Raw genomic sequence first — 23,893 nt, forward strand, 5'->3', positions numbered from 1 at the left:
GGAAAGAGGAGACCTCTGGTGGTGAGTTGCTGAATTTAGCTTTAATAAATTAAAAGAAACAAGTGAAATGCAAGTTAAAAAATAACCACTACTAAATTACCACTGTGATAAATAATTTAGGAATTAAAATTATTTTAAAAATTCTTCTTACTATCATAACACAGCTTAGAGCCATAAGTTTGTAACAGATGTTTCTAAGAGTTGCTATATGTTCACGACTTAGAGAAGACCAGACCTCTAATGTGTGACTCAAAATAGGATATGGAGCATCCCCCAATTTGCATATAAACAAGTTTTGTTTTTAAGTGGAAGTTCTTTTTTTACATATGAAACATAATTACTTAGGTGGGCTATTCAAAACGTTGGCTATTTTAGTGGTCAAAAAGACTGAACTAGCCAACTCGTTCTTGAGGGCAGTAAAAGTGTGAAGAGAGGGGTGGGTGGTGTCAGAACTGGGGCGTTTTTACTCCCCAAATTATAACCCCACTTCACTGCAAATTCATCCATTTTTGGTGCCAATTCTTATTCCTGAGGTGTCTAGAGTCTAGTGAAATAGAACAGCAGAGCAATTGCTTAGGAATGAGAAGCAAAGTTTCCAAAAGCCACTCTTAGGCTAATATTGCTTGACACTCATTGAACTAATTTCACATAGGTTCTGACCTAGATGGAAGATGAACACGAATTCTTAGCTGAGGAGGGTGGTGGCTAGAACACAAATGTCTCTAGCCAAAGACATTACAGGGTGAATGAATGTAAGGTGAGCTCTTGATGTGAGATTATCTAAATGAAATTAATGTACAGTTAAGCCTAGGGGAGAAGGTAAGCAGAGAAAATTTTACAAAAGGAGCATGTGTATTTTGAGTTCTTTCACTTTGCTAAACTAAGAAGCACGTGCTCAAAATCACAGAGTAGTAAAAAAGTCACTATTCTGGGCTGACCCTTGAAAGCCTGACCACAGACCCTAGAACTGTATAATTCTGTACTCAACCTAGTAACAAATCAACTACATCCCATGCAATGGTTAAAATAAAAAATAGTGATAGTACCAAAAGTTGGTGACACTGAAGAGGAACTGAACTGGATCACTCAACATTGCTGGTGGGAATGTAAAATAGTACAGCCACTTTGGAAAACAGTTTGGCAGTTTCTCACAAAAGTAAACATGTGCTTATCATATGACCCAGAAATTGGACTCTTGGGCATTTATCCCAGAAAACCAAAAACAGGCTCGCACAAAAAGCTGTACACTAATTTTCATAGCAGCTTTATTTGAAATAGCTAAAAACTAAAAGTAACTCAGATGTCCTTCAATGGGTGAATGGTTAAACATGCTGTGGTACATCCATACCATGAAATACTTCTCAGCAATTAGAATGAACTATCAATACATGCAACAATTTGGATGGATCTCAAGGGATTATGCTGAGTGAAAAAGCCAATTCCAGAAAATTACATACTGTATAATTCTGCTTATGTAACATTCTTGGCATGACAAAATTTTAGAAAGGGAGACTAGAACGGGGAAGAGGGTGCCCTGCAGGAGAGAAGTGTAGTTATAAAAGGACAACCGAGAGATCCTGGTGGTGATGGAACTGTGCTGTAGCTTGCCTGTTGTGGATACAAGAATCTACACGTGCGGAATTCCCTGGTGGTCCAGTGGTTAGGACTCTGAGCTCTCATTGACAAGGGCTGGGGTTCAATCCCTGGTCGGGGCACTAAGATCCCAAAAGCCAGACGGCGCGGCCAAACAAAACCAAACAAAACCTACACACGTGATAAAAACTATACAGACCTAAATACATGCACAAAGGTAAAACTGCGGTTATCTCAATAAGATCCATGGGCTGTGTCAATGTCAATTTCCTGGTTGAGTTATTGTTCTATCCTTTTACAAGATGTTACCATTGGGGAAGACTGGGTAGAGGGTACACAGGATTTCTACTGTTTCTTACAACTGCATGGGAATCTACGATTAGCTTAAAACTAAAAAGTTGAATTAAAAAAATAACCATTTCTTATTTTTTTCATTTGTGATGAACAAGCAGGCAACATTCCACATTATTTTCGCAAATAAAGGAAATATGTACAACTGTCCAGGTGATAAAACCAATATAAACATAATAAAAGCCATCATTTTATCGAGCACTTTACTGTGCTAACATCTGATGAGGCTTATCTCGTGTAATCCACATGAAGGAGATCCTGCTATTACTCCTAGTTCACAGAGAAGGGTCTGAGGCAAAGAGGTGAAATGACTTCCCCAAGCTACCCGACTAATAACTGGAGCCAAATTCACACAGGCAAGAATAAGTCCTTCCAGCAATAAAGTTAAATGATTCTATTTCTGTTCAGCTGTCCTGACCCTAAAAATTAAAAAAACTTCCATCAAGCACAGAGAACAAATGTTAGTTAAACAGGCATGGTGATAAAGGATCACGTAATTTAATACAGGTCTTTCATACATTACATGGTCCACTTCCCTCATTTTACAGATAAACAGGGGTGAAGTGACCTGCACAGGTGAGTCGCTGTTCCCAGGCCCGCACAGCATATTTAAAAGTATATCTCGGTTCAGGATTTTTTTAAAAAGGAAATAGATTGCTAAATGATGTCAGAGACCGAGACGTCTGGTTCATTTAGGTGCTCAATATTTACAGGACCAATAAATGAATGAATGGCACGTCAGGAGCCACATATATGGAAGTCCAGAAGACTGCAGGCTATCAGGCGCTGCCATGACAGAGCCTCCGTCCGGAGAGGGCTAGGGCTGGACAGCGAGGGCCCCTCCAGTGGCCACTCCACTGGGTGGGAGCCGGGTTGGAGATCGCGGTGCCCTGAAAGGTGCCTCGAGGGACGTGGGGCGGGGCTGAGGCGGGGTGGGGTCGAGAGGGGCGGGGCCTGGCGGGAGGAAGGGAGGCCGCTGGGCTTGCCCAAACGACAGTTTTCACCACAATCATCCCGACTTTCTTCCGCTGCCCCGAGTCCGCTCGGCGGTGAAGATCGAGGACGCCCAACTCGGTGGGCCAGATTTTCAGTCAGCCTAGCGATGGGAGAAGGGAAAGGGCAGAGGGTAACCACCACCCTAGACCCGCCCCACCCGGGGCCTAGCTCCTCTACTCACAGCGTCAAAAGGAGGGAACGAGCTAGCGTCCCCAGCGTCTACGGCGGCGTCGGCTTGCCCTTCGCCCTCCGCCGTGCGAGTCCATTGGCCACTGGCGGCTGCTCTCACGTGGGGCGAAAGAGCGCCCCTCATTGGCCTCTGCCTGGGGGCGGGGCTAGAGAGCTCTTGGACCTGGGCAGTGTAGGGCTCAAGGGCCGGCTCCTGGGGCTTGAGACCGGGGAGGAGGCGCAGGCGATGGTGCCAGCGCTACGTTACCTAGGCAGTGTCTACGGACTGGCCCGCGGGGGGTTTCCCGGGGGCTTCTCCGCGGCGTGCGCGCCCGCGCCGGGGAAGCCCTGGCTGTTGTGCCAAGGTGGCCGCAAAGCCAGCACCAGGTGAGTAGCCGCTGGGCCGACCCCCCGCGGTCTGCGCTGCTTCTCTCAGAGGTGCCTCGTGCTGGACCTCTGCCCCTGCGCTACTTCCCTGTCCTCGGCGTGGGAGAGGGTCGGGATCCTGTGAATCCCGGGCTCCAACCTATGATGCCAGGAGCTACCTGCCTGGATCATCTGTAGGTTTGTGGGCGAGAGGAAAAGAATAAGAAAGGCAGTGTTGAGTAGAGGTCAAGAACAGTTCTGGCTCTTAATACAACCCCACCACTTCCTATTCAACTCTGGGCGGGTTAGTTAAGCTCCTTAAAGGCTCAGTTGTGAATAGGATCCTAGTCTCTCGCGTTAAGTGGTCGTTTTGAGGATTAAAGGACCTAACACACTGTAAGCAATCAAATATGCTGTTTATTCGCTGGCCTTCCTGATGTTACTTGGAAGATCTAAAACCAGTCTTATATCAGTCAGTTTCTGGCACACGCATGCTGCATAGAGTTGCCCCTGTGAGAAGCAGCTCAGTTAGTTGCTAATTAAACCCTGCAGAATTCGGCGCCCTGTGATTTGAAGTTTGGAGACTACATTCGCCACTACTGTTTTTCTCTGCTCTCCGTAGAGGGAATGGTTTATGCGAAGGTTTCAAAGCTGGGAAGGTCTTGGCTGTTTCGGGAACTAGAATGTGGGCAAGATGAGTGTGACTAGAGCTTAGCGGAGCAGAGATGGTGTGGAATGACATCGGAGAGGGGCTGCATCACAGCACAGTTTTTGTTTTAAATACACGTGAAATTTTATTCTAAGAGCTCTGGGAGGCTTTTAAAGGGTTTTAAAGAAGTGATTAAATGTTGATGTTTGTGAAGTTGATTCTGGCTGCTGTGTATTAGTGGATTGGAGGGGGATTAGAGTGGGATAGGATTTGTGATTCATCGTGGGGGTTTGTAGACAGCTCTTTTGGGAACCTTTTTTTAAGGGAAGAAAGGTAAGGTTAGTGAAGGTTTTGTTTATACTTTTTATTTTTATTTTTTCTTTTTATACTTTTTATTTTGAAATGATTATAGATCCATAGGAAGTTGCAAAAGAACAGAGAGCTCTCATGTACCCTTCTTCACCCAATTTACCCCAGCAACACCTTACCTGACTGTAATAACAGTATCAAAACCAGGAAATTGACATTAGCACAATCCACCGGCCTTATTCAGATTTTCATCAGTTTTAGAAGTTTTGCACTTGTTTGTTTTTTTAAAATTGCTTTACTACTTGTAGACCTTTATTCTATATAACATTTATTATCTTAAAATATTATTTTGAAAATGTTATTGAAATTAGGTAGATAGATTTGGGGGAGATTTACTTCTTTATAATTTTGAGTTTTCCCATCCATGAACGTGGCATATCTTTTCATTTATGCATACTCATTTGTTATTTAAAGTTTATTTATTTGTTGATTTTTTGGCTGCACTGGGTCTTCATTGCTGCGCAGGGGCTTTCTCTAGGTGCGGAGAGCAGGAGCTACTCTTTGTTGCGGTGCGCGGGCTTCTCATTGCGGTGGCTTCTCTTGTTGCGGAGCACGGGCTCTAGGCCCGCGGGCTTCAGTAGTTGTGGCACACGGGCTTAGTTGCTCCGCGGCACGTGGGATCTTCCTGGACCAGGGCTGGAACCCGTGTCCCCTGCATTGGCAGGCGGATTATTAACCACTGCGCCACCAGGGAAGTCCCTCATTTGTTATTTAATAGAGTTTAAAATTTTTCTCTGTGAAGTTCTTTTTTCTTAGGTTAATTCTTTGATTCCCTTATTGCTTTGTTGCTATTGTAAATAGTATCTTATTTTATATTATTCTTTCAGTTGGATCTTACTGGTATAGAAGATGCTTCTTTGTACTTCTTATCCAGTTTTGGAACCTGGTTCATATGTGCTGCATAAAATGAGTTAGGGAGTTCTCAGCCTTTTAAATTTTTCTGGAATATCTTTAATGATAGAGATTATCCGTTCCTTGAAAGTTTGGTAAAATGTATGTGTGTGTGTGTTTAGGTAGAAAGCTTTTGATGACTATTTTAATTTATAGTGATTGATTCAAAATTTCTATTTCTTTATGCCTCAGTAATTTTGCCCGAGGAGTCCCCCACCCCGTTTCATCTATGTTATCAAATTTATTAGCATATAGATCTCCATGATACTCTTTGATTATGTTTAAGATCCTTGTTGTGTCTTTATGTATTTTTTCTTTATTATTCTGTTTTATTTATTTGTGTCATCTCACTTTTTCTCCCATTACTCTTGCCAGAGGTTTGTCTACATTATAAATCTTTTCAAATAAAAGATTTTTCTTCTTTATTATATTTTGTTATATTATAAGTTTGTTTTATATATTATATATACATGTTTATATATGTTTGTTTTTCTTTATTATATTTAACTTCTTGAGTTGTTAACTCATTAATTTTTGGTCCAGGAGTATTTTTAGGAGTGTCTCCTGCATGTTAAAGTTCCTGTAGCCTTGTTTACCCAAGAATATCTTTATTGAATCCTCATATTTAAATGGGATAGTTTGGGCTTCCCTGGTGGTGCAGTGGTTAAGAATCCACCTGCCAATGCAGGGGACATGGGTTTGAGCCCTGGCACGGAAGATCCCTCATGCCGTGGAGCAGCTAAGCCCATGTGCCACAACTACTGAAGCCCACACGCCTAGAACCCATGCTGCACAACAAGAGAAGCCACGACAATGAGAAGCCCGCACACCGCAACAAAGGGTAGCCCCCGCTCACCACAACTAGAGAAGGCCCGTGTGTAGCAACGAAGACCTAAGACAGCCAAAAATAAAAACAACTAAATAATAAATTTAAAAAAATAAAAGAGCTAGTTTAACTCTAGGTTAGAAGTCCTTTTTTCTCCTTGAAAATAATGCTCCATTGACTTCTTGATTTCAGTGTCACAATTTAGAAATCTGATTTCAAGTGAATTCATGTTTTTTTTAATTTATATTTTATATTGGAGCATAGTTGATTACCAATGTTGTGTTAGTTTCAGGTGTACAGCAAAGTGATTCAGTTATACATATACTTGTATCTATTCTTTTTCAAATTCTTTTCCCATTTAGCTTATTACACAATATTAAGCAATGTTCCCGGTGCTATACAGAAGGTCCTTGTTGGTTATCTGTTTTAAATGTAGCAGTGTGTACATGTCAATTCCAAACTCCCTCCCTCCCCCGACCCTGCCCCCTGGTAACCATAAGTTTGTTCTCTAAGTCTGTGAGTCTGTTTCTGCTTTGTAAATAAGTTCATTTGTATCATTTTTTTTAGATTCTGTATATAAGCAATGTCATATGATATTTGTCTTTCTCTGTCTGATTTACTTCACTTAGTATGATAATCTCCAGGTCCATCCATGTTGCTGCAGATGACATTATTTCATTCTTCTTAATGGCTGAGTAGTATTTCATTTTATATATGTACCACATCTTTATCCATTCATCTGTCAATGGACATTTAGGTTGCTTCCATGTCTCGCTATTGCAAACAGCGCTGCAATGAACATTGGGGTGCATGTATTCTTTTGAACCATGTTTTTCAACAGATACATGTCCAGTAGTGGGATTGCTGGGTCATATGGTAGTTCTATTTTAGTTTTTCAAGGAACCTCCACACTGTTCTCCATAGTGGCTGTACCAAATTATATTCCCACGAACAGTGCAAGGTTCCCTTTTCTCCACACGCTCTCCAGCAGTTATTGTTTGTAGATTTTTTTGATGATGCCCATTTTGACTGGTGTGAGGTGATATCTCATTGTAGTTTTGATTTGCATTTCTCTAATAATTAGCGATGTTGAGCATCTTTTCTTGTGCCTGTTGGCCCTCTGTATGTCTCCTTTGGAGAAATGTCTATTTAGCTCTTCTGCCCAATTTTTGATTGAGTTGTTTGTTTTTTTGATATTGAGTCACGTGAGCTGTTTGTAAATTTTGGAGACTAATCCCTTGTTGGTTGCATCATTTACAAATATTTTCTCCCATTCTGTGGATTGTCTTTTCATTTTGTTTATGATTTCCTTTGCTGTTACATGCACTCATTTTTGTATGTGTTACTATGCAATTTAACCGCATGTGTTAATTTGTGTAACTGCCACCAAAATTAAGAAACAGAAATGTTCCATCAATACAGAGATTGTGTTACCTACCCCTTTATATTCACATCCCATTTCTCCACCCTTTCTAATGCTTGGCAACCACGAATCTATTTTTCAGCTCTATAATTTTGTCAGTTTGAAAATGTTATATAAGTGGAATCACACAGTATGTAACCCTTTGAAATTGGCTTTTTTCATGCAGCATAATGTCCTTGTGATCTATCTAAGGTGTTGCCTGTGTTGATAGTGGGTTCCATTTAATTGTTGAGTAGCAGTCTATGATATGGATGTATTGCAGTTCGTTTAACCACTCCCCAGTTGAATGGTATCTGGGCTGTTTCAGTTTTTGGCTATTATGAATAAAGCTGCTATGAACAGTTATGTACAGATTTTTGTAGGAATGTAAGTTTTCATTTCTCTGGGATAAATGCCAAAGAGTGCAGTTGTAAGACATGTAGTAAGCACATGTTTAGTTTTTTAAGAAACTGCCATACTGTTTTTCCAGAGTGGCTGTACTATTTTACATTCCTACCGGTAACGTGTGAGTTGATCCAGTTCCTCTCATCCTCACCAGTGTTTGTTGTTATCACTTTTTTTTAAAAAAAGCCATTCTGATAGGGGTGTAGTGATGTCTCATTGTAGTTTTAGTTTGCATTTTCCTAATGACCAAAGGTATTGAACATATTTTCATGTACTTATTTGCCATCTGTATATCTGTCCTCTTTGATGAAATGTTTGTTCATATCTTTTGCCTATTCTCTAAATGACTTGTTTGTTTTAATAAATTTATTTATTTATTTATTTATTTATGGCTGCATTGGGTCTTCATTGCTGTGTGCGGGCTTTCTCTAGTTGCAGAGAGCAGGGGCTACTCTTCGTTGTGGTGCACGGGCTTCTCATTGCGGTGGCTTCTCTTGTTGCAGAGCAAGGGCTCTAGGCACGCGGGCTCAGTAGTTGTGGCTCGTGGGCTCTAGAGTGCAGGCTCAGTAGTTGTGGTACACAGCTTTAGTTGCTCTGCAGCATGTGGGATGTTCCCAGACCAGGGCTCGAACCCATATCCCCTGCATTAGCAGGTGGATTCTTAACCACTGAGCCACCAGGGGAGTCTTGGCTTGTTTATTTTTAGAGTTCTTAATATATATTTGAGAAATGTGTCCTTTGTCAGATATATGGTTTGCAAGTGTTTTCTCCCAGTTTGTTCATTGTCTTCTTATCCTCTTAACAGAGTCTTTTGCAGAGCAAAAGTTTTTAATTTTGATGAAGTCCAATTTATCTTTTTTTTTTCTTTTATGGGTTATGGTTTTGGTGTGAACTCTTCAAGTAGCCCTAGATACCAAAGATTTTCTCCTATGTTTTCTTCTAAAAGTTTTATTGTGAATATTTGATGATATTTAAAAACTGAATTTTTTGGTTAGAATAATGACATTGTGTGTGTGGTGTTTTTTTGTTTTTGTTTTTTTTTGCGTTATGCGGGCCTCTCACGGTTGCGGCCTCTCCCGTTGCGGAGCACAGGTTCCGGACGCGCAGGCTCAGCGGCCACGGCTCACGGGCCCAGCCTCTCCGCGGCATGTGGGATCTTCCCGGACCGGGGCATGAGCCCGTGTCCCCTGCATCGGCAGGCGGACTCTCAACCACTGCGCCACCAGGGCAGCTCTGTGTGTGTGTTTTTAAAGAGCCATTTTAGAAATAACATATTGAAATATTTACAGATGATGTTTAAGATTTAGATCGAAATAATACAATGCAGGAGGGGGTGAAAAAAAAATAAATGGGGTGAAGAAGCAAGATAGGCCACGTTCCTATAAAACCTAGATTTGTTGACTATGAGATCAGTGCTTATGGTAATCTTTTAAGCTTCTCATTTTAGATTTAGATAGACTATACATACCCTTTCTAATTTTTTAAATGATTATATAATCAGAGTTATTGCTAAAACTGGTTCTGAGCCCGTTTCTGGACCACTTATTTCCTTAAGTTTGATGTTCTCACTGACTGTTTCCTTCTCAGCAGAATAAAAAAATTATAAATTTTTGTACACTAGGTGTTAAAGACTTAATGTTAACTTATCCTCAAGAATATTGCACTTGAATTTTTAACGAATAGATGGTAGAGGAGAGAGTGTGATAGTTAACAGAGTAACCACTGATGTAGCCAGGGTGGGCAGAGTATTATAGAGACTTAGAGCAGCTTGGGCAACTAGCCACTCTGCCTGCTGGCTGTAGCTGATTATACATGCATGTGACTTTTAAAGGTTTCTTCGTTAGTATAAAGCCAAATATCACAAAGCCCAATAAACAGTTGATTTTAATGATTACTAATTAATACTTTGTCAGTTGATGATGAAAATGTCAAGTTTGATAAACTCTATTGTAAACATGCATTACTTTAAAGGTGGCTTTCTCTTAAAGCTCATTTGATGTAGTCATTATTGGTGGCGGAATTGTGGGGCTTGCCTCTGCCAGAGCACTCATCCTGCAACATCCAGCTCTTTCCATTGGTGTTCTGGAAAAGGAGAAAGATTTAGGTATGTATGTTCTCCGTGTCGCTTAACCTGAGCACCTGCTCATTTTGTCAGTTCTACATCTTTCATGCCGAATGTCGATGTTAGTGTCCCAGTTTGGATTCTTTAGAAAGTAGAGCCTAGGACTAGGATTTGGGTGTAGGTGATTTTTTTCAAGGTTATTCAAGGAGGCAGGAGTGAGGAGGTGGGGAGAGTAAACAGGGAAGGAGGAAAAACCTTGGGAGGGTGCGTTATCTAGCTTGCAGCTGTGAGCTTAATTCCACTGAGACCTCCGAGGAGCTACCTAATGTTTCCCAGGATTGTGCTCATTTATCCATCGGCTTCTGTCCCTTTGGTTGAGGATTGTCCATAGGGTGTTGAGTCCCTCTGCCCCCAAATATTAGAAAAGACCCTGGAGCAGAAGGCAGAGAGCTGTAGTGGACCCTTGAAGTGGTTTGCTGGTGGTGAGGAGGGCGGTTTGTGCACCAAAGTTGTAGCTGAAGTCAGAGATGGGCTGGAGGGATGTGACACAGACACCATGGTTGGGTGCTACGGGAGGCTAGAAGTGCTCTGACTATAAGAACAAACTCAGGCAGAATTTTAAATAGTGGTCTCTAATAGCTTCAACTGTAAGTGTATTCCCCCACTTCTTAAGTTTTGAATGAGTCATGTAGTTTCTCTTAACCTGTTTCTCTTGTTCCATAGCTATTCATCAGACTGGACATAACAGTGGTGTCATACATAGTGGAATTTATTATAAACCTGAATCTCTGAAAGCTAAGTTATGTGTACAAGGCGCAGCCCTCATCTATGAGTACTGTAACCAAAAGGGAATTTCCTACAAGCAATGTGGCAAGGTATGGCATTTTACTAGGGCCTTGACTTATTTATAAATAACATTTACTTAGTAATCTTAAATGTTGATTTAAAAAATGCCTGGCTTTTCTTTCTCTGTATCCATGTAATTCGCAAAATCTAGATGTTTCATATAAATGGGATCATACAGTATGTTGTCTTTTGTGATTGGCTTCTTTCACTTGGCATAGTGTTTTCAAGGTTCGTTCATCTTGTGGCCTGAATCAGTACTTCATTCCTCCTTATACTCCATTGTATTGGTATACCACATTTTGTTTATCCAGTTATCAGTTGATGGACATTTGGGTTGTTTCCACTTTTTGGCTGCTATTAATAATGCTGCTATGGACATTTATGTACAAGTTTTTGTACGGACCTATGTTTTCATTTTTGTCAGGTATATACCTATGAGTGGAGTTGCTGCGTCATATGGTTACTACATGTTTAACATTTTGAGGAAGTGTGAAACTGTTTTCCAAAGTGCTGTACTACTTTACATCCCCATCAGCAGTTAACGAGGATTCCAGTATCCTCACATCCTCATGAACACCTGTTATTGTCTGTTTCATTTTAGCTATCCTAGAGGATGTGAAGTGCTATATCATTGTGGTTTTTATGTAATTAAACATAGTAATTAATGATGTTAAGCATCTTTTCATATACTTATTGACCATTCATTTATCTTCTTTGGAGAAATATCTATTCAAATCTTTTGCTCATTTTAAAATTGAGTTCTTTGTCTTTATATTGTTGATTTGTATGTGTTATTTATATATTCTGGATATATAAATATCCCTTATCAGCTATATGATATTTACTAAAATACTACTAAAATATTAAAATATATATTTTTAAATAAAATAGTAGCAATAGTAATGATGGTATTTTAAATATTACTAAATATTTTCTCCCATTCTGTAGATTTTCTTTTTTACTTCTTGATGGTATCCTTTGAAGCACAGAAACTTTCAATTTTGATGAAGTCTAGTTTATCTTTTCTTTTATTGCTTATACTTTTAGTGTCATATCTAAGAAATCATTGCCTAACTTTAGATCATGAAAAATTGCTCCTACATTTTCTTCTAATGTCAAAGCCTTAGCTCTGATGTTTAGATCTGTGATAGTTTTTTTCCCCCAAATGAGTTGGTTTAATTCTGAGTGTTATAGAATTGGAGCTAGAACAAAGACTGAAGAACAGACTTTGGCAGGATTCTGGGCTGGGTTTACTCTGACCTCACACCTAAGATAGAAATGGCTGAATGAGAAGAACTAAAGAGAAGATGAACCACTGTATGATTTCATTTTTTTAAACTTTAACAAAAGTTTGTTCTTAAATGTATAGCAGGCTTCAAGATAGCACTTCATTCTAACTACAGGTGGCAACAGATGTTATGGCAGGGAATCCAGTTATTTAAACAGGAATGGAATTAAGGATCACCATTGCCTCTGGCACAAGGAACAGCTTACTTTTTGACAGATTTCTTAATTCCAGCTGTCGCCAGGAGGGCCTTCCTTGCAGCCTCAAGTTTCTTTTGCTTCTCTTTTTGTTTCTGCTTGAGTGCCTTATCATCCTCATGCAACTTTGTGGCCTGCTTCTTGGGCTGCTTCACGTGCTTCTTACCACCTTTTCAGATGGCCTACTGTCCCTTCCCCAGACCCCACCACCAGAAGCAGAGCTTCTACCCCTACACGTATTCCTCCAGCGTAGGTTCACTTTTTTTTTTTTGTGGTACGCGGGCCTCTCACTGTTGTGGCCTCTCCCGTTGCGGAGCACAGGCTCCGGACGCGCAGGTCCAGCGGCCATGGCTCACGGGCCCAGCCGTTCCACGGCATGTGGGATCCTCCTGGACCGGGGCACGAACCTGTGTCCCCTGCATCGGCAGGCGGACTCTCAACCACTGCGCCACCAAGGAAGCCCTAGGTTCACTTTTTAATTAATTTTGGTATATGGTGTGAGGAAGAGTTCCAACTTCATGCTTTTGCATGTGGATATCCAGTTGTCTCAGCACCATTTGTTGAAAAAACTATTCTTTCTACATTGTTTGGCACCTGTATCAAAAATCAGTTGAGCATAAGTGTAAGAAGGTTTATTTAGGATTCTCAATTCCATTCCATTGATGTGTGTCTATCGTTATGCCAGTACCACACCATCTTGTTTACTGTAGCTCTTTATTTTTTGAAATCAATGAGTGTGAGTCCTCCAACTTTGTTCTTTTTCAAGAGTGTTTTGGCTATTCTGGGTCCCTTGCATTTCCATATGAATTTTAGGGTCAGTTTGTCAGTTTCTCCAAAAAAGGCAGCTGGAATTTTTGTTAGTGAGCGATTATATTGAATCTATAGATCAGTTTGGGGAGTATTGCCATCTTAACAATATTAAATTTTGCAAACCATGAACTTGGGATGTCTTCCTACTTATTTAGATCTTCTTTAATTTCTTTCAACAATTTAAAAACATTTTTCATTTTACAGGCCTTGCACTTCTTTTGTAATTTTATTCCTTGATATTTTATTCTTTCTGATGCTTTTGTGAGGGGAATTGTTTTCTTAATTTGTTTGGTTTATTCATTGCTAATGTATAGAATATGATTGATTTTTGTGTATTGATCTTTATCCTTCAACTTTGGTGAACTCGTTTTTTAGTCTAATAGTTTTTCGTGTGTGTGTGTGTGGATTCCTTAGGATTTTCTATATGCAGGATCATGTCATCTGCAAATAAGATAGTTTTACTTTTTTTCTTGCCTAATTTACCTGGGTAGAATCTCTAATACAATGTTGGATAAAAGTAGTGAAAGTGGATATCTTTGTGTTGTTCTTGATTTTACGGAGAAAGCATTCAGTCTTTCACTATTAAGTATAATGATAGCTGTGGGTTTTTTGTAGATGCCCTTTATCAGACTGAGGAAGTTCCTTTGTACCTGCAGTTTGTTGATTTTAATCATGAAAAGGTGTTGGATTTTCTCAAATGCCTTTTCTATGACTCTTGAGGCAGTCATGTGGTTTTGTCCTTTATTCTATTAATATGAATTTATTACATTAATTGACTTTTGGATGTTAAATAGATCTTGCATTCATGCAATAAATCCCACTTGGTCATGGTATATAATCCTTTTTATATGTCGCTGTGTTCAATATACTAGTATTTTGTTCAGAATTTTTATATCAATACTCATAAGGGATATTGATATGCAGTTTTGTTTTCTTTTGATATCTGTGTCTCGTTTGAGTGTTAACTAGCCTTATAGAATTAGGAAGTGTTCCCTTCTCTTCTGTTTTTTGGAAGAGTTTATGAAGAATTGGTATTAATTCTTCTTTAAACATTTGGTAGCATTCATGAGGCCTGAGCCTTTACAGTTACTAATTCCATTTCTTGTTATGGGTCTATTCAGATACTCTTTTTCTTCTTGAGTCAGTTTCAGAAGTTTGTGTCTTTTTAAGAATTTTCCCGGGCTTCCCTGGTGGCGCAGTGCTTGAGAGTCCGCCTGCCGATGCAGGAGACGCGGGTTCGTGCCCCGTTTCGGGAAGATCCCACATGCCGCGGAGCGGCTGGGCCCGTGAGCCATGGCCGCTGAGCCTGCGCGTCCGGAGCCTGTGCTCCGCAAATGGGAGAGGCCACGACAGAACAACAAAAAAAAAAAAAAAAAAAAAAAAAAAAAAAGAATTTTCCCATTTCATATAGATTATCTAATTTGTTGCATACAGCTGTTCATAATATTTCCTTATAACTCTTCTTCATGTAATTTTTAAGAATAAAAGTTCATTGTCACCATTAAAGATGCTATGAAGATTTTTTTTTTAATGATGTGGGAAAATGGTCCTGATATAGTGTTAAGTAAAAAAAAGCAAGATATAAAACTGTATTTACAGTTTTTATGGTTGGGTTATGAGGTTTTTTTTTTTTTTTTAAATCCTTTAAGCCAAAGGCACCAGACAACATCCATAACATCCACCTTTGAGAAACATACCATGCCCCATGCCTACCCATAGGATGATTTTGAGCTCTGTAACTCCTACTCCTTTCTGGAGCCTTGAACACTACTTCATATTCCCTCTTCACATCAAATCACATCATTGCTTCTAATCCATCTCAGCTCAGCTCCAGGTGTTAATTTACAGATTGCTGCTTCCAGGCCACAACGGTGTCAATGTGACTTAATGACCTGATTTCAGAGTTTTCCTGGTTCAGTCACTGATTTGTGCCTCTGAGTGTCTGCCCCTCCCCAACTTATTTTTTTTTTTTTTTCAAGTTTGAAGTCCTTTTATTTCTTTAAATTGAGGTATAATTAACATATAATATTATTATTAGTTTCAGGTGTACAACACAATGATTTGATATTTGTATGTATTGTGAAATGATCACCACCATAAGTCTAGTTAACATCTGTCACTATTCACAGTAAGAAAAAGTATTTTTTTCTTGTGATGAGGACTTTTAAGATCTATTTTCTTAGCAACTTTCAAATATGCAATACACAATTATTAACTATAGTCACCATGCTGTACATTACATCCCTATGACTTGTTTATTTTATATTTGGAAGTCTGTACAGAGTTTCTAAAGAGTTCTTTATATATTCTGCATATTAGAGCCTTATCAGCGATAATGATTTGCAAGTATTTTCTCCCATTCAGTGGGTTATCTTTTCACTTTCTTGATAGTGCCCTATGATTCCATGTATATTTTTAAGGTTAATTATTTGTTGATTTAAATAACCTTTACACCTTGATTAAAAGTATTACTTTATGGAGTTCGGTTGACTCCTTGCTATGAAATAGTGATTTTTGAATTCTGATGTACTTGTGAATATCATCTGTGCTTTCCTTTGCTGGTAGCTGTTAAGTAAGAAACTACCTCAAACAGATACTTTGCCCAGAAATAAATAGAAAAAGAGTCTTGATGAATTTTCTGTTTTTCTCCTCTGCAACAGAATACATTAGTAAATACTTTGAAATGTACTTTATTCCAAAAACTAAAATAGTTTTCTGTTAGTGATATTCCATTATACTGAATATTGCCTGTCTTTCTGATGTACTGGTTTTTGTTTAGTTTTGTTTCGCTTTTGTTTTTTGTTTGGTTTTTAATGTAAAGACTAAGCAACCTGTGCTTCTTTCCCCTCTGGGATTGAGGGAGTGATGGTGATACTTCTGGCCAAGGTGCACGTAGCAACTGTCATAGCAGATGTGACAATTGAGGCTACATCTCACCTTTGTTTTAATGCAGTCTTAAGACAAATTTTTTTGGTGGAGGAAGAAAGTGAAGTCATGAAGAAAGGGAGAAGTAGATACATGAAGCAAAAACAGTTTTAAAAAATCAACCCAATTTGAATCATACACTAATTTATGATTTTCTATTGATTTTATCTGTCATAGTTGATGATGTATTTAACTCTATTCATGTTCTTTATCTTTTTTCTTTTTAAGCTTATAGTAGCTGTTGAACAAGAAGAAATTCCCAGACTTAAGGCCCTGTATGAGAGAGGCCTGCAGAATGGTGTCCAGGACCTGAGGCTGATCCAGCAAGAGGACATAAAAAAGAAGGAGCCATATTGTAGGGTAAGTGATTCACTAACCCCACACACAGGCTCACAGGGATAGGGCTCAGTCCTGTGACATGGAGGCTGATGGTGAGTTTATAGTAAGCAGGAATCATAGAGACAGTTAAATAATCCTGTTACAGAAGCATTAAGGTGCCAGACACAAGAGGGCATTGCCACAAGCTCTGGACACCTGATTTCTTCTTTTCCTACAAGAAACTACCAGGTCCTGAAGAACACAGGCAAAAGCAAGAGGAGGTCTGAGACTCTATGGCATGTTTGGAAACCACTGAGTGGTGAGATGTGTTTGGATCATAGGATGTGTAGCAAGAGATAATAGATGAGACTGGGAAGGCAGAATTAGCCCACATAAAGGGCTTGATATCATATCCATGCTGATAACTTTGAAGTTTATCCAGTAGGCATAGGTAGCCACTAAAAATTTTTGAGGAGGGCGGCTACAATATTGGATCTGTTTCAGGAGGGTAGGTTATAGAGTTTCTGGCTTAAAACATGCTGTGGGGAAAACCAGATGTTCTTTCTTGTATTTGTGATAGAAACACGAATAATAATGTAATAGTTACTCTGCATATCAACTTCCCTTGATAGCCTTTTAGAGGCTATCCGTCCAACTCTCATTCCACTGACTGTTCCAATGAATTGCTGTATCTCCTGTTCCCCATTCTCCAGTGTTTTAATGACATATTCCAATAGCTGGACTGTGGGTACCTGTCTTAGCGAGTGTGACCTTGAACTAACTGTCAGGCAGTGCTTATCAAAAGCTTGCTTTAGAGAAGCACTATTTAAGGGAGAGAGCCTGGATGATATGTAGACCATTCTTTCTTGTACATCTCTCCAGACCATCAGATTGTAGTACACCTACACTGTAGTGTTTTTCTCTCCCCATCCTACTTCTTGACCCCAGATTACTCTCCTTGAGTTGTGTTTTGGTTTTATGGCATCAGCCTATGGAGAAAGTCATTGTGTCACTCATTGAGGCCTCTACTATAAGGAGGTGGTTGAGGACATACGTTCACTGTCAAACAACATCTCTCTGAGAACACTCAGGAGAAATTTCAGACTCCAGTTCTAAGAATAATTTTGTTTTTCCTGAGCACAGTTGGCTTGTTTTTATCTATGGACACTGAATTCTTTAACTGTATTGTCCTGTTTGCCTTGGCTCTAAGCAGAAACACATTTGTGCCCTACTCTTGCCAAATATCTAGAGCATTAAGCATACATTTTTATTTTCATGTACTAACTTTGCTCTTTGTTTCATTCTTATCTTTCCACCTTTGTTTTCTATATGCTCTGATTTTTTGGAACTTTTTATTGAATCACAGCATACATCCAAAATCATAAATGTATACAGCTTGATGAATTTTCGTTAAGTGTGATCAGCATCCAGATCAACAAACAGAACATTACCAGCTTTTCAGTATTTCCCTCATGCCCCCTCCTAGACACTACCTTTCCCTTAAGGATGACCACTGTTCTTTTACATCATAGATTTTTGAATTTTGTGTAAGTAGAATCATATAGTATGTGCTCGTTTGTGTCTGGACTTCTTTTATTCAGTATTGTTTATAAAATTCATCCATATTATTGCATGTAGTTATAATTTGTTGTCATTGCTGTATAATAATGCTTTGTATGAATATAGCATGGTTCTTTATACTGTTGTTGGGCGTTTTGGGTAGTTTCCAATTTGGAGCTCTTGCAAATAGTGCTACTAAGAACATTCTAGCACATCTATTTTAGTGAACACATGTACACACTTTCGTTGGGGATATACCTCGGAGGGAAATTATGGTCATAATTTATATATATGTCTGGCTGTGGCAGGTACTGCCAAAGAGTTTTCCATAGCATTTGTCCCAAATAATACTCTTATCAGCAGTGTATGAGAGTTACAGTTGCTACTTATCTTCACCAATACTTGATATTGTTTGTTGTTTTCATTTTAGCCATACTGGTGGCTATGTAGTAGTATAATATTATAGTTTCCCTGTTGACTCATAAAATTGTACACCTTTTCATATGTTTACTGGCCATTTGGATATTTTCTTTTGTGAAGTAACTAAGTCCTTTGCCCATTTTTCTATTGGGTTGACTGTCCTTCTTAACAATTATTAATTCTTATTAATTTTATAAGTTCATTATATAGTCTGAATATGTGTCTTTTGTTATATATATATATATATATATATATAGATAGATAGATAGATAGATACACAATAGATATTTTCTATGACTCTGTGGCTTGTGTTTTCACTCTTAATAGTGTCTTTAGATGAACAGAGGTTCTTAGTCTTAATGTAATCATTTAATCAATTTATGCATATATTTCTCTTTTATGCTTAGTGCTTTTTTGTACTCTGAGAAATCTTTGCCTATTTCAGCATCAGGAAGATATTCTCCTATGCTTTTTTTCTAAAAGCTATGCTGTTTTACCTTTCGCATTTAGATCTACAATCCATTTGGAATTGATTTTTGTTTATGGTATAAGACAGGGGTCAAGGTACAGTTTTTTCCCCTTATATGTAGATATCCAGTTAGCCCAGCACCATTTATCAAAAAGACCATTATTTCCCCACTGCACTGCAGTGTTACCTTTGTGATACCAGGTGACTATATATAGGTGGGCTCTCTGTCTGGACTCTTCTCTTCTGTTGTCTCTTCTTGTACCACGACCATAATGTCTTAGTTACTATAGCTTTTCAATAGGTCTAGACATCTGGTTGAGTAAGTCCTTCAATTTTGTTCTTCTTCAACATTGTATTGCCTATTCTTGGATCTTTGCATTTCCATATACATTTTAGAATTAATTTGCTAAAGTCCACAAGATAACCTGTTGTGATTTTGATTGAGATTGCACTGAATATGTAGGTTGACATATTTGCAGACAGTTGACATATTTACAATTTTGAATCTTCCAATCCATGAACATGGATCACTCCATTTATCTGAATCTTTAATTTATTGAAAAAAATGTATTACAGTTTTCAGTGTAGAGGTCTTACATGTCTCTTAGGTTTATTTCTAGGTATTTGATTTTTTATACTCTCATAAATAGTATTGTTATTTAAAGTTTATTTTCTACTTATACATTACAGATATATGGAAATCAAATTGGTTTTTGACCATGTATTCATCTTGGTTGTTGAATTCACTTTATTGATTCTAATAGTTTGTCTATAAATTCTTTTTTTTTTTTTTTCGGCCGCACCATATGGCATGTGGGATCTTACTTCCCCAACCAGGGATCGAACACATGCCCCCTGCAGTGGAAGTGTGGAATCTTAACCACTGGACCACCAGGGAAGTCCCAATTCTTTTGTATTTTCTATGTACAATCATGTCGTCTGCAAATAATAACTTATTTCTTCCTTTCCAACCCATATACTTGTCTGGCTCAATATTTAATGCTAGCATATATTGTTTTGTATGTGTTTCTTGTTTGTTTGTTTTTACAGGCTGCTTCAAATCCTTTCACAAAAAGACAAGATAGAAATAGATTTTTTTTCCCTTAAGTTATCTGTAGTTGTGCAGTTAAAGTTAGATCAAAATATTTGATTTTCTTAATTAGTATGAAGTTCCCAAGAGACTAGGAATCCAAACAGTGTTAAATGAGTTCTTCCTGCAGAGAAAGTCATAGCATCTTCAACTCCAGAAAACCTCACCCTTCCCTCCCCTCAGACTCAGTCAGAATAATCAAAGTGTTTAACTTGTGGGAGTAGGTCTTCTTCTCCCTTTTCCTCTCCCCATGCATTTCTTATCTCTCTGAGATGGTGAATGAATGACTGATTTTTTTAAAAAAAGAAGACACCTTCACTGAATATCTAATTTTGGCTATTTCTTTCAGGCTTTGGGCAAATGCTACACGGTCTTAAGCCAGGATTGGCAAACTATGGCCTGTGGGCCAAATCCAGCCCACCACATGTTTTTAAAGACCTATAAGCTGTTTTAAATGGTTGAAAAAATTAAAAGAAGAATAATATTTTGTGACACATGAAAATTATATGAAACTCAAATTTCAGTGTCCACAAATAAATTTTTATTGGAGTACAATCATACTTATTCATTTATGTGTTGTCTATGGCTGCTTTTGTGCCAAACAGCCAACTCGAGTAATTGAAACAGAGATCCTAAGCCTCACATGGGCAAAAATATTTACTATCTGGCCCTTTACAGAAGAGATTACCAGCTCCTGATCAAACAGTAGGGAGCCACTGAAGGATTTAGGCAAGAAAATGATAGGCAAACTGTGCTAATTTAGGAAGGTTAATCAAGTTCTGGTACATAGGCTGGAATTGGACATGGGAGAGAGGGGAGCCTTGAGGTGGGAGGTCAAAGCCATTTATATTTATTTTTGGAAGGCAGCTATGCTCACCATGATACCATCAACACCACTTATTTATAGTTATTTTTAGACTACCTGATTTCTTTCTGCTACTCTTGAATATCATAGGTTAGTAATTTCTAGACTTCAGGGAATTTTGACATATTATTCTTTATTTTATCTCACTATATTCTGTCTTTTTTCTTTTTCCATAAAGTAGGATCTGACATAAGGTGAGCAGCAGAATGTGGTGGCTGAGAAGCCAGACAGACATAAATTTAAATCTCATATCTGCCTATTTAACAGCTGTTTACCTTGAGTGGGTTAAAATTGTTCTAAACCTCAGACTCCTCGTTTGTAAAATGCAGGTTGTTCTGAGAATTAAATACAGTGATATATGTAAGGCATCCAGCATATGTTAATCCTCAAGAAGTGGTAGATGTTATTTTGGGCTTATTTAAGCAGTAATTCTAGTGAATTCAAATTGGTTTTGTTTGAGATACTTGGGGACTTTTCATGAAATCTGTTAAGATAACTTAGTTATGTTTGTTCTTTTCCTCCCGCTTTACATTTTCCCCTTTTCCTGATGCTTTGCTTGTAACTCAATATTTTATTCTATTTCCTTTAAGCCATATCAATTCCTCTGCAGAGTAAAATAGGCTATTTCAAAACATTGTAGAGAGATCCTAGGATGTCTTCAAACCAGGCTTGTGAATAACTCATATAAGAGCTTGTTTTAGTCAGTTGGGGCAGCTGCAACAAAGTACCATGAACCAGTTAGCTTTTAAATGTCAGATATTTATTTCTCACAGTTCTAGAGGCTGGAAATCTGAGATCAAGGCTCTGGAAGATTTGATGTCTGGTGAGGACCCACTTCCTGGTTCATAGACCATCTTCTTGCTATGTTCTCACATGGCATAAGGGGTAAGGGAACTCTCTGGAGTCTCTTTTATAAAGGCACTAATCCCATTCATGAAGCCTCCATCCTCATGACCTAATCACTTCTGAAAGGCCCCACCTCCAAATACCATCACATGGGTCATTAGGTTTCAACATATGAATTTTGGAGGCACACAGACATTCAGTCTATAGCAGAACTGGTTATTTAGACTGATGCCATACTTAAGGGGGAAAGATACTAGTATTAAAGAGATTAGGAGATTGGTTCAAGATGGCAGAGTAGAAGGACGTGCTCTCACTCCCTCTTGTGAGAGCACTGGAATCACAACTAACTGCTGAACAATCATCGACAAGAAGACATTGGAACTCACCAAAAAAGATACCCCACATACAAAGACAAAGGAGAAGCCACAATGAGACGGTAGGAGGGGCGCAGTCACAATAAAATCAAATCCCGTAACTGCTGGGTGGGTGACTCACAAACTGGAGAACACTTATACCACAGAAGTCCACCCACTGGAGTGAAGTTTCTGAGCCCCACGTCAGGCATCCCTGGGGGTCCGGCAACAGGAGGAAGAATTCCTAGAGATTCAGACTTTGAAGGCTAGCGAGGTTTGATTGCAGGACTTCGACAGGACTGGGGGAAACAGAGACTCCACTCTTGGAGGGCACACACAAAGTAGTGTGCACATTGGGACCCAGGGGAAGGAGCAGTGACCCCACGGGAGACTGAACCAGACCTACCTGCTAGTGTTGGAGTGTCTCCTGCAGAGGTGGGGGGTGGCTGTGTCTCACCGTGAGGACAAGGACACTGGCAGCAGAAGTTTTGGGAAGTACTCCTTGGCGTGAGCCCTCCCAGAGTCCACCATTAGCCCTACAAAAGAACCTGGGTAGGCTCCAGTGTTGGGTCACCTCAGGCCAAACAACCAGCAGGGAGGGAACCCAGCCCCACCCATCAGCAGAGAAGCAGATTAAAGTTTTACTGAGCTCTGCCCACCTGAGCAAGAGCCAGCTCTACCCACCACCAGTCCCTCTCATCAGGAAACTTGCACAAGCCTCTTAGATAGCCTCATCCACCAGAGGGCAGACAGCAGAAGCAAGAATAACTACAGTCCAGCAGCCTGTGGAACAAAAACCACATTCACAGAAAGGTAGACAAGATGAAAAGGCAGAGGGCTATGTACCAAATGAAGGAACAAGATAAAACCCCAGAAAAACTACTAAATGAAGTGGAGATAGGCAACCTTCCAGAAAAAGAATTCAGAATAATGATAGTGAAGATGATCTAGGACCTCGGAAAAAGAATGGAGGCAAAGATTGAGAAGATGCAAGAAATGTTTAATGAAGATCTAGAAGAATTAAAGAACAAACAAACAGAGATGAAAAATACAATAACTGAAATGAAAAATACACTAGAAGGAATCAGTAACAGAATAACTGAGGCAGAAGAACAGATAAGTGACCTGGAAGACAGAATGGTGGAATTCACTGTTGCCAAACTGAATAACGAAAAAAGAATGAAAAGAATTGAAGACAGCCTAAGAGACCTATGGGACAACATTAAATGCAACAACATTCACATTATAGGGGTCCCAGAAGGAGAAGAGAGAGAGAAAGGAGTTGAGAAAGTATTTGAAGAGACTGTAGTCGAAAACTACCCTAACATGGGAAAGGAAATAGCCACCCAAGTCCAGGAATCACAGAGAGTGCCATACAGGATAAACCTAAGGAGAAACATGCCAAGACACATAGTAATCAAATTGGCAAAAAAACTGGCAAAAATTAAAGACAAAGAAAAATTATTGAAAGCAGCAAGGGAAAAACGACAAATAACATACAAGGGAACTCCTATAAGGTTAACAGCTGATTTCTCAGCAGAAAATCTACAAGCCAGAAGGGAGTGGCATGACATATTTAAAGTGATGAAAGGGGAGAGCCTACAACCAAGATTGCTCTACCTGGCAAGGATCTCATTCAGATTCAATGGAGAAATCAAAGGCTTTACAGACAAGCAAAAGCTAAGAGAATTCAGCACCACCAAACCAGCTCTACAACAAATACTAAAGAAACTTCTCTAAGTCGGAAACACAAGAGAAGAAAATGACCTACAAGGGCTTCCCTGGTGGCGCAGTGCTTGAGAGTCCGCCTGCCGATGCAGGAGACGCGGGT

General features: G+C 39.2%; 2 protein-coding genes across 3 annotated transcripts in view; one reads left to right on the forward strand and one right to left on the reverse strand.

Annotated features, from left to right (window-relative positions):
* Window positions 1–3,175, reverse strand: part of DMAC2L (distal membrane arm assembly component 2 like) — an 11,108-nt gene extending 7,933 nt beyond the window's left edge. The window contains exon 1 of one of the 2 annotated variants that reach the window (XM_007446612.1): window positions 3,122–3,175. The gene's annotated coding sequence lies outside the window, so the exon portion shown is untranslated. Of the gene's footprint in view, window positions 1–2,512; window positions 2,529–3,121 lie in introns of those variants that run through there. The other variant, XM_007446613.1, reaches the window with a different exon arrangement.
* A 180-nt stretch (window positions 3,176–3,355) lies between these two features.
* The window catches only part of L2HGDH (L-2-hydroxyglutarate dehydrogenase), a 56,605-nt gene continuing 36,067 nt past the window's right edge, over window positions 3,356–23,893 (forward strand). Inside the window, exons 1-4 of the mRNA XM_007446616.1 lie at window positions 3,356–3,495; window positions 10,005–10,120; window positions 10,802–10,953; window positions 16,370–16,501. Of these exons, the coding sequence (XP_007446678.1) occupies window positions 3,356–3,495; window positions 10,005–10,120; window positions 10,802–10,953; window positions 16,370–16,501 (540 nt within the window). The remainder of the gene's footprint in view (window positions 3,496–10,004; window positions 10,121–10,801; window positions 10,954–16,369; window positions 16,502–23,893) is intronic.

Source organism: Lipotes vexillifer, unplaced genomic scaffold, assembly GCF_000442215.2.
Source record: "Lipotes vexillifer unplaced genomic scaffold, Lipotes_vexillifer_v1.1 scaffold124, whole genome shotgun sequence".
Classification (NCBI taxonomy): domain Eukaryota; kingdom Metazoa; phylum Chordata; class Mammalia; order Artiodactyla; family Lipotidae; genus Lipotes; species Lipotes vexillifer.